General features: G+C 40.5%; 1 protein-coding gene across 1 annotated transcript in view; it reads left to right on the top strand.

Annotated features, from left to right (window-relative positions):
- odad2 (outer dynein arm docking complex subunit 2) overlaps positions 1-20,523 on the top strand; it is a 195,267-nt gene that overhangs the window by 45,363 nt on the left and 129,381 nt on the right. The window contains exon 8 of the mRNA XM_039753888.1: positions 16,693-16,904. Within this exon, the coding sequence (XP_039609822.1) occupies positions 16,693-16,904 (212 nt within the window). The remainder of the gene's footprint in view (positions 1-16,692; positions 16,905-20,523) is intronic.

The following is a 20,523-nucleotide window of genomic DNA, read 5'->3' on the forward strand; positions in this document are numbered from 1 at the left end:
GATTTCCACAAGGAGTAGGGATCGAACCAGGGTCCTCTATGATGCCATCAGGTAAGGCGTGTGTTTAAAATTGAGTTTCCCATCTGTTTATTTTGTCAACCCACTAATTCCATTTCAGCATCTGCCATCGTGTGCTATGCAGGATCAAGTAGTGAATGGCATGACTTCTCATCAGAGGGGGCACAATAACTCTCAATGGCTACTAGGAGTGGGCAGTATGGCCTAAAACCGATGTCACGGTTTCACTTGATACCAGTATAAAGTATTTGTATGTACTTTGCAGAATGAAACTTATTTATTAAGAAATAACAAATGACTGATGTAATTAACACTTTTATCCATCGAAACGCTGACCCCTGAAATGTTTAGTTACTCGGATAGATTCAACTGCAGGTGATCACCTCATTTGAGCCGATTAAAGTACAGCTTCATTCTCTCTCTCCCTGTCTTACTAAGCTGCTCAATCGCTCATGCTGCCACCGCTGCCAAGCAAACACAGCACAAGACACGGGTTCTCCCTGTCCTCCTTTTCTGTTTGCATCGACTCACCGATCAGGTTGGAGTGCATATCACGCTGGGCAATTTCGGTTGCTGGTTCGAATACCATAAATGCCAAAAGGGACTTTGCTCTGTTGGGCCCTTGAGCAAGGCCCTTAACCTGCAATTGCTGAGTGCTTGGAGTAATGAGAAAAGCGCTATATAAATGCAAAGAATTATTATTAATGTATTACAGTAATCCCTCCTCGATCGCAGGGGTTGCGTTCCAGAACCCCCTGCAATAGATGAAAATCCGCGAAGTAGAAACCATATGTTTGTATGGTTATTTTTATATATTTTAAGCCCTTATAAACTCTCCCACACTGTTGACATTATTAGAGCCCTCTAGACATGAAATAACACCCTTTAGTCAAAAGTTTAAACTGTGCTCCATGACAAGACAGAGATGACAATTCTGTCTCACAATTAAAAGAATGCAAACATATCTTCTCTTCAAAGAAATGCGTGTCAGGAACAGAGAATGTCAGAGAGAGAGAGAAAAGCAAACAATCAAAAAATCAATATGTGCTTTTGGGCTTTTAAGTATGCCGAATCACCGCGATAAAGTGGCATTTTGTTGAGGAGCGTCCGTATCCGCTAGGCAAGCAGCCTCTGTGCAAACAGCCCCTCTGCTCACACCTCCTCCATCAGGCAGAGAGAGTGAGAGAGACAGAGAAAAGCAAACAATCAAGCACCGCGCGAGAAGCATATCGTATATCATTGAGGAGTTTTATTTAATACGTAATACATGTTCTGATTGGGTAGCTTCTAAGCCATCCACCAATAGCGTCCCTTGTATGAAATCAACTGGGCAAACAAACTGAGGAAGCATGTACTTTAAATTAAAAGACCCATTGTCCGTAGAAATCCACGAACCAGCGAACAATCCGTGATATATATTTAGATATGCTTACATTTAAAATCCGTGATGGACTGAAGCCGCGAAAGTCGAAAGGCAATATAGCGAGGGATCACTATATTATTGTTACTAGCAAAATACCCGCGCTTGGCAGCGGAGAAGTAGTGTGTTAAAGAAGGAAAGAGAAACAAAAGGAAACATTTTAAAAATAACGTAACATGATTGTTAATGTAATTGTTTTGTCATTGATATGAGTGTTCTCATATCTATATATATATATCTATATCTATATATATATATAATATATATATAACAAAATCCTCAGCGCTTCGCAGCGATGTCGTGTGTTAAAGAGGTTATGAAAAGAAAAGGAAACATTTTAAAAATAACGTAACATGATTGTCAAAGTAATTGTTTTGTGTATTTGGCAGCAGCGTCACGAAGTTGTTTTCGGTAGCTGCATCAGAAAATGTACCACAACGTCTGACACGCCTCCTTTTTACTGTTTTCTCACAGCTTGGATTGCTGCTGTCATAATGGGTTTGAGTTTACATATATATATATATATATATATATATATATATATATATATATATATATATATATATATACATACTTATCTACATAATATATACACACACATACATACATACACACACACAAATTATATATGTGTGTGTATGTGTATGTATGTGTGTGTGTATATATATATATACACATACATACATATATATACACATACATATACTTGTGTGTATATATGTATGTGTCTATATGTGTGTGTATAGCTTTGGTCACTGAGTGCAAGGGAAAAATAATAAAATATAGTCTATAAGTTATTAAACAGTAAAACATTAACGTTTTAAGAAGTAAATCTACATTGAGCACTACTGGAGTGGTAGCGGGTAAACTACATTTTAAAGACAGTGTAACAGAACAGGTAAGTAGTACTAACAGCAGCTAAAATGTATATGGATCATCTCTCGGTAGTAGATCCCTTTTGAAAGGTGCTACACGACGGCTGTGGTATAGAAATTACATTTTCTATGTGAATGTTCAAATTTCTGCCTCTGGTAATGTGCCTTACCGGCAATTAAAGAAAATTAGTTTTGTGTCCTCTGCAGTGTTAAGAGAGAAAGGCTTTGGTTTGGGATAAAAAGAAAAAAGGTGTAAAGAAAGGAAAGTTGCCTTTTTCTTTTATATAGTATAGAGAGATGTGTTCGCTGACGTTATGATCGCCTTTTGGGGACAGTCGCAGTGGGTCTTGTGTAGACTGGTGAGATGTCCCCGCCTTTAATCGGCTGTGATGGTACTGTCAGTCCTCCACTCCTGTGCGTGTCTTCATAATTCGAGGTGAGGACCTCATAATCGTATACGTGCAAAAGAAAGTGTGAATCGCCTTAATATTATTTTGCCGTGGTGTAGAAAAGAGGTCCCGTGTTTGCACTTGTCTGGGCTATAGCGCAGGGGGAGGATGAAAAAAATTAAAAGTGCTCACTTTGACTTAAGGCAGAAGCGCAGTCAGCGTCTCAAAGGCCGGCACAGCTATGCACGCGCGCTGGCTGCTCGACTTTTGCTGGGCAGGAGACCCCAGTTTGCAGACACGTTCATGATATCAAAAGTCTCAGCGCTCTTTGGAGGTCATTCATTCATATATATATATAGCAAAATACCCGCCTCGCAGCGGAGAAGTAGTGTGTTAAAGAAGTAATGAAAAAGAAAAGGAAACATTTTGATAATAACGTAACATGATTGACATTGTCATGAGTGTTGCTGTCATATATATGCCTGCCTAAATAAGTCACCCTCGCTTCGCTCTTACTTTTTACCGTTCATTTAATCATGGCTAGTGGCGGAAAAATTATAAAATGGAAGGAGGATTACACTGAGTATGGCTTTACCAAAACAATTATTGATGGCGAATCGATTATTCATAAAGCTTGAATTGGTGATCTGTTTTTCTGTGTTAACCTCATATTTTTTCATACTTCTTCTCAAACTAAGGTGGTGCGAGGGTAAAATGAATCGGGATGCGCTGATCAATGTAATCGTGTACCAGGAAATCATGCATTGACAGAAGTTCCCCTTTGCTTGTAATGCAAAGTGTGATTAAACGCGTTATGGAGCACATGCATCGAAGCTTCTCAGCTGTGCTTGTGCTAAGAAAAGGAAAGATTTTAAAAATAACGTAACACGATTGTCAATGTGACCTTTTGTAAGTAGTGCCTGGAGGATTCAGTGTGGAGAAACTCTACAGACAGCATGTGTATTAACTTGTGGATTTTTCTGTGAGTATTTGGTGGCAGCGTCACAAAGTCGCTTCTGTAACACTACGTTAGCCGCGGAGCTCAGCTCAGAGCGAAATGAGGTGAATGGGAGGGGAGATGATGACGTGACTCCCCCACCCGCCTTAACTGTCAATCCCCCACAAACACAGTCTCTCAGAATTTGCATAAGCACACCCCTTCACCTACAATTTTAACTTAGTTACAAAGTGATCAAAACTCTCGTTTATATCCTGCGTCCTCTCATTAAACTTGTATCCCGCATTACCTGTGGGCATGAGAAACGCCAGCGGTAGCCTGTCTATGAACTTAATTTAAAGTTTAGGTTTACACCTTGCTTTCTTTCCGAAGTAGCAGCAGTCATGAATATGGTTGTATATGTCACTCGCTCGCTTCTTATTGTTTCGCTGCCTTCTCAATTATATAATGCATGTTTTCTTAAGCGCTTTTTGGAGGTCTTCCTGGTTTTCTACGCACTGCGTTGACAGTCAGTTCACGTGATTATGTGGGAGGCGTGATGATGTCACACGAAACTCCGCCCCCCACCTGCAGTTCCCGAGAAGCACATACTGAGGTCTGTCTGTAAGATATTCCACAATCCATTCTGTCCAAACACTTCCCCCGTAATTCTGAGAATGTGATTTTAAACGCTTTAAGAAGTTTACTCGCCGTGGAAGTTGCTGTAAATGGTTGCGATTGCTCGGGTTTTTTGTAAGCCAGTTCATTTCTACTTCTTTATGAACAACTTGCATGAAGCAAAAATAAAGAAAAGATGGAGACGATTGCCTTGATTTAGGCCCAATATTGATGTTGTGCAGCCTTTTTTCTTTTAAGAGAAGCCATATTGTGTACCATCGTCATGGTTTCCGTCCAGCGTTTCTAGCGGGCGTGGTCTCCAGGGTCGTGACCTTGACGTAATCAGCAATATATGGTCAGCCATTTGCATTAAGCCTGTGGATAAAAATCCTTATTTTCAATTTGTGATTACTTTCAGGTCTGGTCTGGGTTTTGACTTATTTCATGTTATCTGACTTTGAGTTTTGCCTCTCGTCTGGGTTTCGGCCGCTTCAGTTTATTTTTATTTTCTATTGTTTAACTTTTGCTCGCGTCTCTCAGTTTTTCCCATAAAATTAGTTATCTGTTTTCCTGCCGAGTCAGGACAATGATGGGGCGGCGAGTTTATAGGAACATGCAAGAGCAAGGAGACCCCCATTGTGTCTTTGACCAGATTGACGGTTGAGAGTTTGCTGTGGTGGATGACACACACGACATCTGGCTGGATCTGACCAGCTTCTTACAACAGGGTGTAATTTACTGATGTTTAATTTAAGCGTGAATGCTTATACTTGAACAGATCGTCCCCAAGATCCAGTGACTTGCAGCCGTAAACAAAAAGGACAGAATTTAAAGGCCATTGCAAATTCATTAAACTTTGGTCCGATTTGAGTTTATTTAAACATATCCTAACATAAACTTTGGTTTTATTTTCCTGCTACATGAGCTATCTATTATTTATTTTCACTGCTAATTTAAAATGCTGTAGTAATCAGGGGAAAGTTCAAGGCCGGCTTTATGTGACAGTAGCTCTCAAGTGGTTTTGGGGTTGTTATAAATTCGGCTCTTGCGCATCTTATCAAAGTAAAGAAGTAAAATAAATCTGGGCAATTTATTTATAAGTAAGGAATGAGACTGGATGTTGAGTGAAACCTGTGCGACGGAGCGAGTGTTATGAGAAAGTAAAAAGGCTTGAATTAGGCAGACACAACGACGGCAACGTCAAGGGACGCCATGTTTATTAGGACAGGCCGGAGTCGCGGAAGAGAGAGTTGAAAAGAAAGGCTGACACACGGGCCACACTGACGGTTATATACTTTTGTTATACATTTGCGATGATATTTTAGAATAGAGACTTTGAGGGCTTGCTGTAATGCATCTCTTAGTCAATAATCGCTGCATAAAACAAGCAGAGCTTTTGTTAATTCTTGTGACCGATACGTGCCTTTACACTTGACCGATAGACAAATCACAGTCAGCCCCCATTCTAAAGTGTTGCCAGTGCTTTGTACGTCTTTTTAAAAATCCAAACAAAGTGTTTATTAAGGTCTTGATATGTAACTGACTAGACAGGGACAAATTTGTTGGTGCCCCTCCACAAGAAAAGAAAAACCTGCAATTGTCTCTGCCATACAGTTTTACAATACAATGCAGTTTATTTTTGTATAGCCTAAAATCACACAGGAAGTGCCGCAATGGGCTTTAACAGGTCCTGCCTTTTGACAGCCCCCCAGCCTTGACTCTCTAAGAAGACAAGGAAAAACTCCCCAAAAAAACCCCAGTAGGGAAAAAATGGAAGAAATCTCGGGAAAGGCAGTTCAAAGAGAGACCCCTTTCCAGGTAGGTTGGGCGTGCAGTGGGTGTCAAAAGAAGGGGGCCGCCAATACAATACAATACACAGAACAGAACAATACAGCATAATAATAAAAATTTTAGAAGCACAGAGCTGAATTTAACAGTAGATGATATCACATAATAAGATTTGGATAATTTTAGAGTCCTGGAGACCTCATCCATCAAGCTGCCTCCCCATTTGGCCATTCCACGGCTGAAACGTTGCTCCGATGAAAGGACCCCTCTTTCCCATGATTCCTGTGATCCTCCATCAGGGATGACTTTACCACAGGCAGGCAAACAACTTGGCAGGTGGGCCGTGGCACCAATTGCCACATTTGAGTACCATAACTTGAACCTGACAAAAGGAATTGGCACCCATCATTGTTTATTCAGCATTTAGCAAAAATCTGACTTTGCATTAGCGTTTTGATCCAACACAATATTTCAGATAATAAGGCAAACTAAAATGATGGGATCCTTAACCTCAGATTTGGTTGCACAGCCTTTTAGGATTTGCAGTTCCTGCACACAAGCGACTCCTGGAGCTCCCCATTAGTCTTCTGTGCCTGTCCACAGGTTGTATGGCCCACTCGTCCTGAGCAAACTGCTCCAGCTGTGCCAGGTTTGAAGGGGGGTCTTCTCCAGATGATTCAAATTAGGGCTCATGGAAGGTCAACAGTGTGTTTTTCCTCCTTATCCTGATGGAGGATCCATGACCTGTATCTGAGGCAGAGCTTACTGACACTGGGCACGATGTTTGGCTCCAGAGTGTCTTGATAGTCTTATGATTTCATTGTTCCCTGCACAGACTCCAGGCACCCCATGTGAGAATCAGCATAGCAGCCCTAAAACATAAGCGAGCCTCCTCCATGTTTCACAGTAGGCGTGGTGTTGTCTTCTCTGTGGATGTAGAGCTGATGTGACTTGTCCCTTGTCCAAAGGACATTCCCCCAGGAGCATTGTTCTTCATGTCCTGTGTGTCTCTATCCTTGTTTTTCATGTTTCTGCTGCTGTATGCATGTGAATCTTCCCTTGAGATGAATAAAGATTATCTAATCTAATCTGATCTAATCTAAAAACTGCGGTCACCCATTCAGGAATTCATTAGCCCAAGCTAGCTTCAGTTTAATTTGTATGCTGTAATGAGTGCTGCGACAGTGGAGACAGACAGACAGACAGACAGACAGACAGACAGACAGACAGTCACACCAGTATTCCACGGTCCAAGGATTTCTTCCTCTCCTTCAGCCCCATTGATGACTATTCTCATGTGTGGTCAAGCCAATTCTGGAGGCAATGCACCAGCTACATACTCAACAGATGAACGGTGCCAGACCTGTGTCAGTGCCAAGGTTAGCGGCTCTACGTTTGATTGTCTGTCGAGTGACCTCAAAGGCAAGTTGTCCACAATGGATACGCTTACGCACACTTCAATCTATCAGAAGTGAGGATTCTATCAGTTCCCGAGTGGCATGATGAATTTGCTCTTCATTTAATCTTTGAATCTCATTTTCGGATACACACACACACGTAACTACGTGCATTTAAGAAGCGCTTCTGTTTGCTACGATATCTTTCTGTCATTTTGAGCATTGCATCACTACAGGGTGGCTCATATCTCTCTATTATAATGAAAAAAACCTTTGGACGAGACGAGACTAATCCTGCGATGAGACGTGACTTTTTGCAGAGACTTTTTAGAAAGAAGTCCCACCAGAATGAGACATTTGCCATTAGATTCTTCAAGTCACACCATACTTACAACTTTTGGAAGCAAGTCATGCGAGACGGAGACTTTTACCATGAGATTCTTTCAAGTCAAGCCTTACGTAAAACTATTTTCAAACAAGACCACTGTCATCAGGTACATTCTGGAACAACCTGGACAGACACCAATCCATTAAAGAGCTTACTTATGAACACACACACACACACACTTACGAAGATCCAGTTTAGAATCACCCATTCATCTAATTATGGCAGTGGGAAACAATGAAATCAAATGAATTAATGAGAAAAATGTCAATCAGTTACACAGAAAATTGATTAAATGCGTATCAATATAATCATTCATTGCCGGTGAAGCACTTCTTGCTCAAGTGACATTTTTCTGGTTTGTTTTAGTTGTTTCTCTTGTTATATTTTCAACCCTTACTTGCTTATTTTAGTCTTAAACAGCTGTATTCGTTGTTTTAAATGCTCTCTATTAACAATAATGACAAAGGAACCAGCAGTTCTCCATCTGGCTTGTCTCCATTTCCACCCCTGTGTCGTCATCATTCACTATTTGCTTTAATTAAGTACTCAGAAGGAAACTGAAGGGAAATTGAAAAACTAAGAATTAGTCATCCATGTTAGGCTTCAAATCACTTGGATGATCATTAGAAAGGGAAAAAAAATCTATGATTTAAGAATGAACTGACATGGTGGAGGGAAAACACTAAGAAGCCATGAAATTGAATAAGATCTGTTAATGTTGAGGACTGGCTTCTAATTACGTAACTGGGTTGGAACAAAAACCTGCAGCCACTGCGGCCCTCCAGGATTGGAGTTGCAGTTGGCCACCCCGTGACGTGTGATGACGGCAGCTTTATGCTATCGGGGTGCGTCTCTGAGACGGAGACAGACTGGTCAGAATTTTAGGGGAAGGATGAGCGCAGCCAAATGCAGAGACATCCGTAAAGGAAACCTGCTGCGGAGTACACACCACTTCAGACTGAGGTGACAATGACATCGAGTATACTGTACAGCCAAGACAACGCTGGAGTGTCTTTGGGATAGGCCTCCTGACCTATCTATCTATCTATCTATCTATCTATCTATCTATCTATCTATCTATCTATCTATCTATCTATCTATCTATCTATCTATCTATCTATCTATCTATCTATCTATCTATCTATCTATCTATCTATCTATCTATAGCTTCTTAACATACAATCAGTTATACATTTAACAGTACAGGTTGCAGATCTCCAGAGGTTTCATGCAGAGTGTTTTGGTCTCGATTTGTGAACACTCGATAATTTCTCGATGCTCAGTTGTTTCAGAAAGCCTGGGGAACCCCCTTGGTGATTTTGGCTTGCAGACATTTTGTCGTTTCCGTGATTGTTGGGAGGGGGGGTGGGTTTTTTTGTGAGTGACCCTTGAGGATTCTAGCGTGCAGACGTTCAATTGTTTCATCAAGCAGTTGGGGGTCCTTCTTGGTGATTTCACTAACCAAGGGGGAGTCTCAACTGTTCTATCAGGCATTGTCATTTGTGTGACATAATGTATGCAAATCTCCTTAAATGAAAGTCTGCAAAGTGCACTTTAATCATGATGTCTTGTTTGATTTGTAATTTTAAACTGTGGAACAGAGGAGGAAATCAAGGAAAAATGTGCCTTTGTCTCGAACATCATGGAGGGCCCTGTAATTCTGCAGTTTTTCACTACCTTTATCGTCACAGAACTCCCCAAGATGGGTGAGATCTCCAGAAATAGCCATTGAAGCAGGCCTGACTCCCACCGCTCAGCCGAGAGGAGGTGCTCAATAATGTCAGAAATATTTGATATGGAATTTTAAAATTTGGAGGGCAGAGGAAAATCAAGAACATAATGGGTCCTTGTCCCAAAACATTATGGAGGGCACTGCATGTGCTTGTCTTTGTGGTTCATCCTGGCATCTTCTTCAGGATGATCAGGGTGTTTTGTTTTTGTGCTGCACTTTCTGCTGCCTGAATGGATCCCCACGTCCTCAGACCCGGGGATTTGAAAAACTGATGGATGTCCCGTGCTTTTCTTCTTCTAAACAGCTTTGACTGACATGGCTACTTGCGTTTTTAAGGAATGCGTTCAAGTTTATTACCATAAAACTAATGTTGAACATTTCAGTTTATTGCAAAGTGTTTTATTGACTGATAAAGCTAAACTCTAAAACATTGTTTCTCCATTTACTGTTGAATTTGGAAAAAAATGTATATTTTCACCATTTAGAGCTGCTTTAATCTTTTTATAATTGCATCCAAATGTATTCACACATGTCAAAAATGTTCTGTGCAAAATAAGCTCATACTTTATTCCATTATTTCAACACTGGAAGCAGCGTGGTTCCAAAACGACTCAGACTTGCTTGATGACAGCCAAAGATAACATTGAGGAATCTTTGAAACTATTCCTTTGTTTCTGGTGCACAGAAGCTGCTCGTTTTTTTTTTATTCCCTAGTTTTGTTGAAATAAGTTGGGGGAAAATGCAAATACAATCAGATCCAGTTGCCATCACCGTTCTTGAATTGTTCAGAGTGACCCCATGTTAACATTAGAAGGACTCACTGGCATTGTTCTGTGTTTCTGTCTTTTGTCATTTTCTTGTTTTTTCATTTCTTGCACCTGCCATTCTTTCCTTTCCCTTCCTGCTCAGTTTTTTATTGAACTGTAGACCCTTGAAAACCACAGCTAAATCAATTCAGTTCTGATTATTTTTTTATATGCAATATCATTATGGAAGGATAGATAGATAGATAGATAGATAGATAGATAGATAGATAGATAGATAGATAGATAAGGCACAATATAATAAATTGATAGATAGATAGATAGATAGATAGATAGATAGATAGATAGATAGATAGATAGATAGATATGAAAGACACTATCGATAGATAGATAGATAATGAAAGGCACTATATAATAGATGGATAGATAGATATGTGAAAAGCACTATATAATAGGATTTGTGAAAGGCAGTATATAATAAATAAATAGATATGTGAAAGGCACTATTATAATAGATAGATAGATAGTGAAAGGCTCTATATAATAGAAGATAGATATGTGAAAGGCACTATATAATAAATAAATAGATATGTGAAGGACACTATATAATAGATAGATATAGATATGAAAGGCACTATATAATAGATAGATAGAACTTTATTGGTCCCCAGGGGGAATTTGGCTTTTTACAGAAGCTCTTTAAATAAATAAATGCATAAATACAGTATATACATACTTTGGTCTCTACACACACTGGGGTCCTAACTTGGCTGTCCCAGTCCCAGTGAGGCACTATGCAGACGTATTACTGTGTGTATTAAGGAGTCCCCATTGCATTTCCTGACACACTTCTGCTGACTGATCCTTAGTATTGGTGTGTCAGAAAGTGGATGTGCAGCATTGTTCATAATGGTACTCAGTTTTGTTTAAATACTCTCCTTTACTACGACCTCCAGGGTTTTCAGTGTGCATCCTCATATAACTGAGCCTGCCCTTTTAATTAGTCTGTTGATTCAGTGGGCCTCTCCTGAAGTGATGTTACCAACCCGGAACACCACAGTGTAGAAACTCACCAGAGTTATAGCAGATGTGGAGTTGCTCAGTACTCGCATTAAAGGAGTGCAGCCTCCTAAGGAAGAAGAGGCCTGCTCTGGCCTTTCTTAAATAGTTTTTCTGTGTCAAAATTTGTGCCAAAATTAAATGCAATCCAAAGTGGTTCCTACACTTATATGCATGTGGTGTGTGACATTTTGGCACCCTTTTACCGTGTTGTAATTAAAAAACATATCAACCAATTGATCGATTGCTTTTTACTCTGGCACACAACTTTTGGTCATCCTAAGGTTTTACTGTTGTTCCTAATGGTTGTATTCTTGTTTGCCAGCCTCTTGATGGCTTCTTTGGCTTTCATTGGCAAAGCTCTTGTCCTCAGTTTTGTACAATGGAGACTGCAGACTCCAAGGGTTAGAAGCAAGCCGAGGTGTCTTATGAAGCCTGAGGAATCGCAAACACCTATGACACCACCAAACATTATAGTGTCCTGTAATGGGGGGGCCGTGTAACCGAAATGTGTGCAAATCCCCTTAAATGAAAGTGTGCAGTGGTAGTGCTGCTGCTTTGACTGTGGAAGATTGTGGGTTCGCTTCCCAGTTCCTCCCTGTGTGGATACGTAGCGCTTTGAGTACTGAGTAAAGTGCTATATAATATATATAATATGTAATGAATTATTTATTATTATTAAAGTGTACACTTTAATCGCAATGATTTGTAATTTTAAAGTTTAGAACAGAGGGGCAAATCAAAGAAAGAATGTGTCTTTGTCCCAAGCATTCGGAGGGCTACAATAAGGGGTTTCAATAAGCAGATGCCAACAATTTGGAGTATTGAGATTCTTTAAAGAAATAAAAAATGCTGTGCACTGTTGGAAAGAAAAGCAGAGGTGCCTGCGAGTGACTCTGCAGACCTCGCCGTTGCTGTCTGGGATGTGTCATGTTTTCCTACTTGAAGTAGCTTTCATATTTCGGGGAGGAGGGATTGTGAATGACTTGTTAAATTTAACAGCCCATTATTCTGCTATTTGGTTTTTGAGAGTTTTTTTGGTGTGTGTTCTGTACAAGTACGGCTGTCTATCCGTTTCATTTCTTTGCGGCGTATTTTTACATCTTTCGTGACTGATATGTCTTGTGACAGTAGCCAGATAGCACATTTCATAATTGAACTTGAGGAGCTGCTGCATCTGTTTAACAGTTAATAGTAAAACAATTTTAAAAAGCGCACAGTGATTAATTTTCCATGAACTTCACTAATCAATCTCAATTTGCGTTACGTGCCGATTTTGTACATTAGTGGAAAATATGCATAAATGGGTCAGACAATTTTTTGCATTTTTTTTTTTTTTTTTCTGTTTTGCATAGCGCTTAGGCAGCTCTGACTCCAAATAAAATAATACAGAAATCAGACTGGCGGAAACAAACAGGCACTTTTGTGGCTGCTTGGCCAGCACGCTTACTGGGCCTTCAGAACGTATTCAGACCCCTGCGGCCTTGTGCTAAAATCATTCCCCTCCTCAAGCAACATTCAATACCCCAGAAGGACAAAGTGAAAAGCAGGATATTTACGGAAATTTAGCAAATTTATCTGAAAAAACAAACTAGAAACGGCACACGGACTCAAGTATTCCGACTCTTTACTCAGAACTTTGTTGAAGCCCCTTTGGCAGCCATTACATCCTGGAGTCGTCTTGGGTCTGACGCGGCGAGCTTTGCACAGCTGGATGCCTTTTTTTTTTTATCCTCATGATCTGTCAGGCTGGATGGAGACCGTCAGTGGTCAGCCATCTTCAGGTCTCTCCAGAGAGGGGTCACTTCTGGGCTTTGGCTGGGACACCCAAGGACATTCCCAGAGTTGTCCCTAAACCGCTCCTCTGTGCTTAGGGTTATTGTCCTTTAGGAAGGTGACCCTTGGACCCGAGTCTGAGGCCCAGAGTGCTCTGGTGCAGGTCTGAACTTTGCCATAACCCTGTCGTCGTGTCCCTGGCCCTGCCACTGGAAAATAACCCCACGGCATGAGGCTGCCACCACCTGCCACTTGACTGTTGAAATGGCGTTCGGCACATTTACTCTAAAAGAGTTTCTGGACTGTTCTGCATTGCATTGTGGCTCCTTTTCAGTTTGCATTCTGTTTCTATGACAGTTAAAAGTGACAATCCTGGCTAAAATGACACCGACGGAAACAGACATTAGAGAGCCAGAAACACAAGGAATGAATGGCCAAATAGTGAGGTGGAGAGGAGAAGAACGTGCAGGACCTTCAGACCACAACTTGATGTACATTGTAAGGAGAACCGCTGAATGCACTTTAAAAAGTACATTATGTAAATATAATACAATAAACAGTTAAAACAATGATTTTAAATGGATAAATACTCAAAAACATACATTTAAGGAGTGTTTTAGCTGTCAATTCAATGTGCAGGACTATTGGTGTGTTGCTGTAAAGTGACAATGGAACAGAAACTGAGATTTGACTAAAGTTTGAATACATTTATTTATATTTGCATAAGGAACGCACCCCAAACCACCCGCCCCGACAGCCCCCCCCCACCCCATCTTAGCCATACTGTAAATTGATCCTGATGGCCCCCACACCTTAGTACTGTGAGAAACAAAAACTTAAAGATGGCAAGTAGACGGTTTATCCTGATTGTGCTGAAGGTGTAATTCTGTTTTTTTTTTTGATAAACTGCTGAACCTGCTGCACATCCTACTTCACAAAAGCAATCTTTGGTTTCCCACCAGAAAACATAAAATAATTGCATGAAACATTGAAATTGTACCAAAAAATGATGGTCTGTGTGTCTGACTGTCAAATAATTGGAAGTCATTTAACTGTTAGGGTAGAAACACAGTATAGGATATAGTCTTTATCACAATGTCAACTAACTACAATTGTTTTTACAGTAATTTACAGTAAATTAGCGACTAAAGAATTGCAGCACTATTACTGTTGAAAAAATTCAAGAAATAACAGCAGCAGGCTGCTACATCACATTAATTTTGTGGCTTAGTTTACTGCAAAGGCCCTGTATTGTATTGTATTTGTACTGTAAAATACAGTAATTTGATTAAATTACAGTATATACACAGTAAATCGCAGTATACAGTAATTTGATTTAGATAGATGTGAAAGACACTATATGAGATAGATAGATAGATAGATAGATAGATAGACAGATAGATAGATAGATAGATATGAAAGACACTATATAACAGATAGATATATGGATATATAATGCCTTCCCTATCTATCTAACAGATAGATATATGGATAGACAGATAGATGTGAAAGACACTATATGAGATAGATAGATAGATAGATATGAAAGGCACTATATAACAGATAGATAAATAGATAGATAGATAGATATGAAAGACACTATATAGATAGATAGATAGATAGAAAAGGCACTATATGATACATAGACTGATAGATAGATAGACTGTGGTAGGCTGGCGTCCTGCCCGGGGTTTGTTTGGGATTGGCACCAGCAGACCCCTGTGACCCTGTAGTTAGGATATAGCAGGTTGGATAATGGATGGATGGATGGATGGATGGATAGATAGATAGATAGATATGAAAGACACTATATAACAGATAGATATATGGATATATAATGCCTTCCCTATCTATCTAACAGATAGATATATGGATAGACAGATAGATGTGAAAGACACTATATGAGACAGATAGATAGATAGATATGAAAGGCACTATATAACAGATAGATAGATATGAAAGGCACTATATAACAGATAGATAGATAGATATGAAAGACACTATATAACAGATAGATAGATAGATAGATATGAAAGGCACTATATAACAGATAGATACAGTTGATAGATAGATGGATAGATAGATATGAAAGACACTATATAATAGATAGATAGATAGATAGATAGAAAAGGCACTATATGATACATAGACTGATAGATAGATAGACTGTGGTAGGCTGGGGTCCTGCCCGGGGTTTGTTTGGGATTGGCACCAGCAGACCCCTGTGACCCTGTAGTTAGGATATAGCAGGTTGGATAATGGATGGATGGATGGATGGATGGATAGATAGATAGATAGATATGAAAGACACTATTTAACAGATAAACATATAGATATAGTAAAGGCACTATATAACAAATAGACTGGTAGAAGAGGAGATTAAAGACGAGGCTATTAGTGGCAGCGCCCCCTCTTGCCCCATCTGGGTATTGCATACCTGTGATGAGGTTGTTCCTCTGACATGCATGTGTGACACCAGTTAGCATTTAAAATGATTATTTAAGAAAGAGCTAAGGGAGTTGACCATTAGGTCACTGAAGGAATGAATACTGAAAATGTGGCTTTGCTGTTTTATATGAATAACAAATGAAACTCCAGTCCTTTCAAGCAGTAATAGCCTTTAGCAACACTAGTAATGTCCCGACTGTATTTTGAAATCAATTCAATTGCACTTTCAATAAAAACAGTAATATTTCTATCAAAACATGAGCATTACTGTCTGTGTCCAGACTTTTGGCTGTTAGTGTATGACAGACATTATGTCATTGATATGAAACTCACTAGAGATACAGAGTTATCAGGATGAGATGTTAGGACAGTGTAGGTGTTACCTCACCTGATGAACTTGATCTCCTGGTTTGTCAAGTGACATTTATTTGGTCCTTATGTATAACTGGTTATATGCCCTTGTTGGCCCTTGGGCTGTCTATGCTGTCACCTTCTCTTGGCCTTCTGCCCATGCCCCATGGCCTCCATCTCTCCATGTTTTTGTCACGTCAGTATTTACTTCCATGGCAGGTTGTGTAGACACAGGATACGCCACTTACTGGTAGTTCTTTACCCACACCAGTGCTTTATATGATGGTCCAGTCCAGTCTGGGCTCATCTTTTAAGATATGAACCTTGTCGTATATCTTCTGTATGCCACATCTGCACCTGACAGCTCTTCCCAGCTCAGTTAGCCATCATGGTGTTTATTAAGTGGATGTGTTTGTTTGCTGAGGTTTTTTAATATGATTTTTTTTTTCATATGCCTAAATTACATCAAGGGCAGGTAAAGCATCTCATTTTGAGTTGCATAATGAAGTTCAAATATATTGTCATGTGTGCATCACATTAAAACCAACATCAGACAACCCATTCAGGAAGCGGCCATGCAGTTGTCGGTATGCGTCATCGTTGTGATCCAAAAGTTCACCACACGACATGTTCTCTAGTTTTGATGATGTCTCCACAACATGTTGTTTGTAGTTCTGCATCACATTTTGTTCCTCTTCATAAAAGACCTCCTTTTTTTTTTTTGCTCTTTAGGATTTTGCAGTGTACAAAGAACCCCTGTCTGCACGACAACAAGTGGACCCCGTTGATGCTGAGGAAGAAGGACAAACTCAAAGGTCTGGCGACCATCAAACGAAGAGGGCGCACGAAAAGGCTTTGCAACCAACTTCGCAGAAAATGACAAGCAGCAAAAAGAAATTAGAACCCTCTCTGAAGTGGAAGACCCTCGGCTTACCTGCTCAGAGGTGGGAAGCAATTTCTTTTTCTCGTGTCAGTTCCTAACTCCTCTTCACTTCTTTGAATTTTAGCTTTTTGATTGTAAATTTGACAAATGTATTCTTGGTAGAGGCATCTAGTAGTGGAAGCTCATCTCGGTCATTATTATCGGTGGTGTCGGGTTCAAGAGGCTCCCAAAAACTAAGAAGGAGCATGCGGCCGACCTGCACCATCACACCCTCTGGAGGCCTGCTCTCCAAAGCCATGTGTGCATCAGGTCCTGTTCGACATATGGCCTGTTCAGGTCGTAATAGAACTGGCCGTGCAATGTCTTCTCCTTGTAGTACTGCCTTCTGGTCTCAATGATCTTGGACTTGAGTAACTGCTTGGTTTTCTTGCGGCTAGCACTAGTGGCCTCGGGCAGACCATACTTTTCTTTTATCTCATGGCTGCTGTCACACACGTGCGATTGGGAGGCAGTGAAAGGGCCTGAATATTAGTAGTACCACGCCAGATCAGGGGGTGGCAAGCTGCACCGACTTTCTCCCTCAATCCTCTGAAGACCATCCACAGGAAATTTCACTAGCTCCTGGCGCCATTGTTGACATCACTTCCGGTACCACTGCCTTTGATGATATCACTTCCTGTACCAGTGCTATTGTTGACGTCACTTTCTGGTCCTGATGATGTCACTTCCAGTTTTGGCGCTATCGATGACATCACTTCCGGTCCGGGTCCCGGTCTTGATTATGTCACTTAAAGCTGCCATATTTGCACTCTTAAATCAGTTCTGTTTTGGACTCCAAACTGTGAACAGCTCAACCAAAATACCCATTTGCAGCCAGGGCATAATATACGGGTGGCTGCCCCAAAAACCTTTTTGATGTCTGTGGGCTGTTATTGTGACACTGCTCTTCACAATAGACTTGCACTCCAGCAAGGCTTGGTGGTGTTTGAGCAGCAGTCATATTATTATTATTATTATTACTATTACTCCGCAAATCCCCGTGTTTGGTTTACCAGATATATAATTTAAAGTGATTATTATTTTCATGTGAATTGTTACATATGCATTATTTTCACTTTTACAAACTTTTGTAAAAACAATACTTGTCCTTTATTTCTGGCCCCGGGCGTGGTTACATCTCTTTCTCGCAGGACGTATAATGCTGCTCGTGTTGTGAAGGGGGGTCAGCTGAACGCACGCTAAGGAGATGCCGGCGGATCATCTGCTGGCTTTCTGCTGCTGGCGAGCTGCCTGTTCTGCTTGTCGCATGTCGTTGTTTCTTTTAAGAGCTGGGAGCACATGAAGCGTGTCTGCCAACAGCAATCCAACAACTCCTAGGTTAGATGTCCATGGACTTGTTTTAAATGATGGCTCACCGCCTTGTCTCGTGTGATGTTGTAAAAACAATACTTAAATCTCTTTCTCGCAGGACGTATAATGCTGCTCATGTTGTGAACGGGGGTCAGCTGAACGCATACTAAGGAGATGCCGGCGGATCATCTGCTGCTGGCAAGCTGCCTGTTCTGCTTGTCGCCTGTCGTTGTTTTAACAGCTGGGAGCACATGAAGCGTGTCTGCCAACAGCAATCCAACAACTGCTAGGTTAGATGTCCATGGACTTGTTTTAAATGATGGCTCACTGCCTTGTCTCGCGTGATGTTGTAAAAACAATACTTAAATCTCTTTCTCGCAGGACGTATAACGCTTCTCACATTGTGAAGGGGGGGGGCAGCTGCTGTTGCACTGCCCGTCGATCATTTTAAAGCCTGTACAGCTGCTGTCCTTTTTGCCACTACATGTGTCTGCTGCTCGCATTGTGAAGACGGGGGATTGGGGTGGCTGAACGCACGCAAGGAGAAGTGGTCGGATCATCGGCAGCGAGCTGCGTGTTTTGCTTGTCACTTGTCATTGTTTTAAGAGCTGTGAGCAAGTTAAAGTGTCTCTACACGGGACTTCAAATTGACTTCAAATTCAATCTGAGAAGATCACATCTCGTCTCCCTAGTCTGCCTCCCCAAGATTAATTTTTATAATAGAGAGATTATTTTTATTGTTATCTCTCTATAATAAAAAAACATCTTGGAAGGAGACGAGACGTGATCTTCTCAGAGAGACACTTTCATGTCCCGCAACACGCGACTTTATGCCAAGAGATTTAACCATGCTTGGGGCTGGAAATAAAAGACAAAGAGTAGATGACAAAGTAGAACGTCGTAAAGAATTTAAAAAAGTTGGTGCGGTACACATGCAGAACAGGTTAGAAATAATGAAAGTACAAAAATTTGAAAGTCTCAAAAAAATGATAGTAAAGATTGCCTTAGCAGCAAATTATTACTCGGTGAAATAACGGAACAGCGAAAAGAAATCGAATATATTGTTCGGATTTAAACTTTAAGTAGGAGACTTGTAGATCGTCTAATTCGTGTTGCCATCAGGGAAAAAAAATGTACCATTTCTTCCCAATGAAGAGGTGTATCCACGAGAATTAAAAGATTTGTTGTTTGGTGAAAGTGAAATCCTGCGAGAGAAATCATTTCTCATTTGTGTGAATGCTATTGTTAGACACATTTCTTGTAGAGAGAAAGAAGCGATATTCACTCACGAGCAGTTATATGTTTGCATTGTCATGATGTAATTCCAAAGACGGAATCAAAATTCAATGCAATATTGATGAAAAGGTAAAAACAAAAAGAGATTGAATATATGGACATAGGTGATAGAAGTGTGCCGTGTGAAATGCAGATCACGTTGCACGTCAGCAGTGGCAAGCCAGCAGCTGATCGAGCAAAGAGGAGGTAAAAAAAACAACTGTATTTGTTTCCCATGGTGATCACCGTTTAAGAGTGGGTTTTGGAGGAATGAACGTGTCTCCTTGGGGTGCGTTTAGCCCCCTTCTTCACAACGCGAGCGTAGGAGTGTGGAGCATAGCGCAGGCCCAGGGGTTGGCGAGCAAAGCGAGCTATTATTATTATTATTATACCTGATACATCAACAACAAAGACAACATTCTTAATTTTATTTTTTGGTATTTGGTACACTATATTAATACCTCTGGGGAAATTGTCTCTTTGTATTATCTTTGGAGGTCTGATACTATTACCACCTCTAAAACTAATAATATAAAATGCAACAACTCCTACTAATAATATTAATAATTAAATAAAAACCAATAATACTATTAATGAACATGCTTAATAAACTTAAAGCAGTAAAAGGCAAAGGCCTCACTGACTCACTGACTCACTCACTCACTCACTGACTCATCACTAATTCTCCAAGTTCCCGTGTAGGTAGAAGGCTGAAATTTGACAGGCTCATTCCTTACAGCTTACTTACAAAAGTTAAGCAGGTTTCATTTCAAAATTCTATGCGTAATGGTCATAACTGGAACCTATTTTTTCGTCCATATACTATAATAGACTTCTGCTCGATGCCCGTGGGAGGTGGAGTTACGCCTCCCACGTAATTTAGTGCCTGCCCATATAAGGCCGTCTGTCAGCAGCAATCCAATAGAAACACTGCTGCTAAATATTCACGGGTGAAGGACTGTGCTTATGCAGAGGAAGATGAGATGGTCAGGGTGGTGTTTGGCACAAACTCAGCGAAACTTCGAGAGAAATTTTTAAGTGCTGGGTCTTAGCTA

The sequence above is a fragment of the Polypterus senegalus genome, chromosome 5 (assembly GCF_016835505.1).
Source record: "Polypterus senegalus isolate Bchr_013 chromosome 5, ASM1683550v1, whole genome shotgun sequence".
Taxonomy (NCBI): Eukaryota; Metazoa; Chordata; class Cladistia; order Polypteriformes; family Polypteridae; genus Polypterus; species Polypterus senegalus.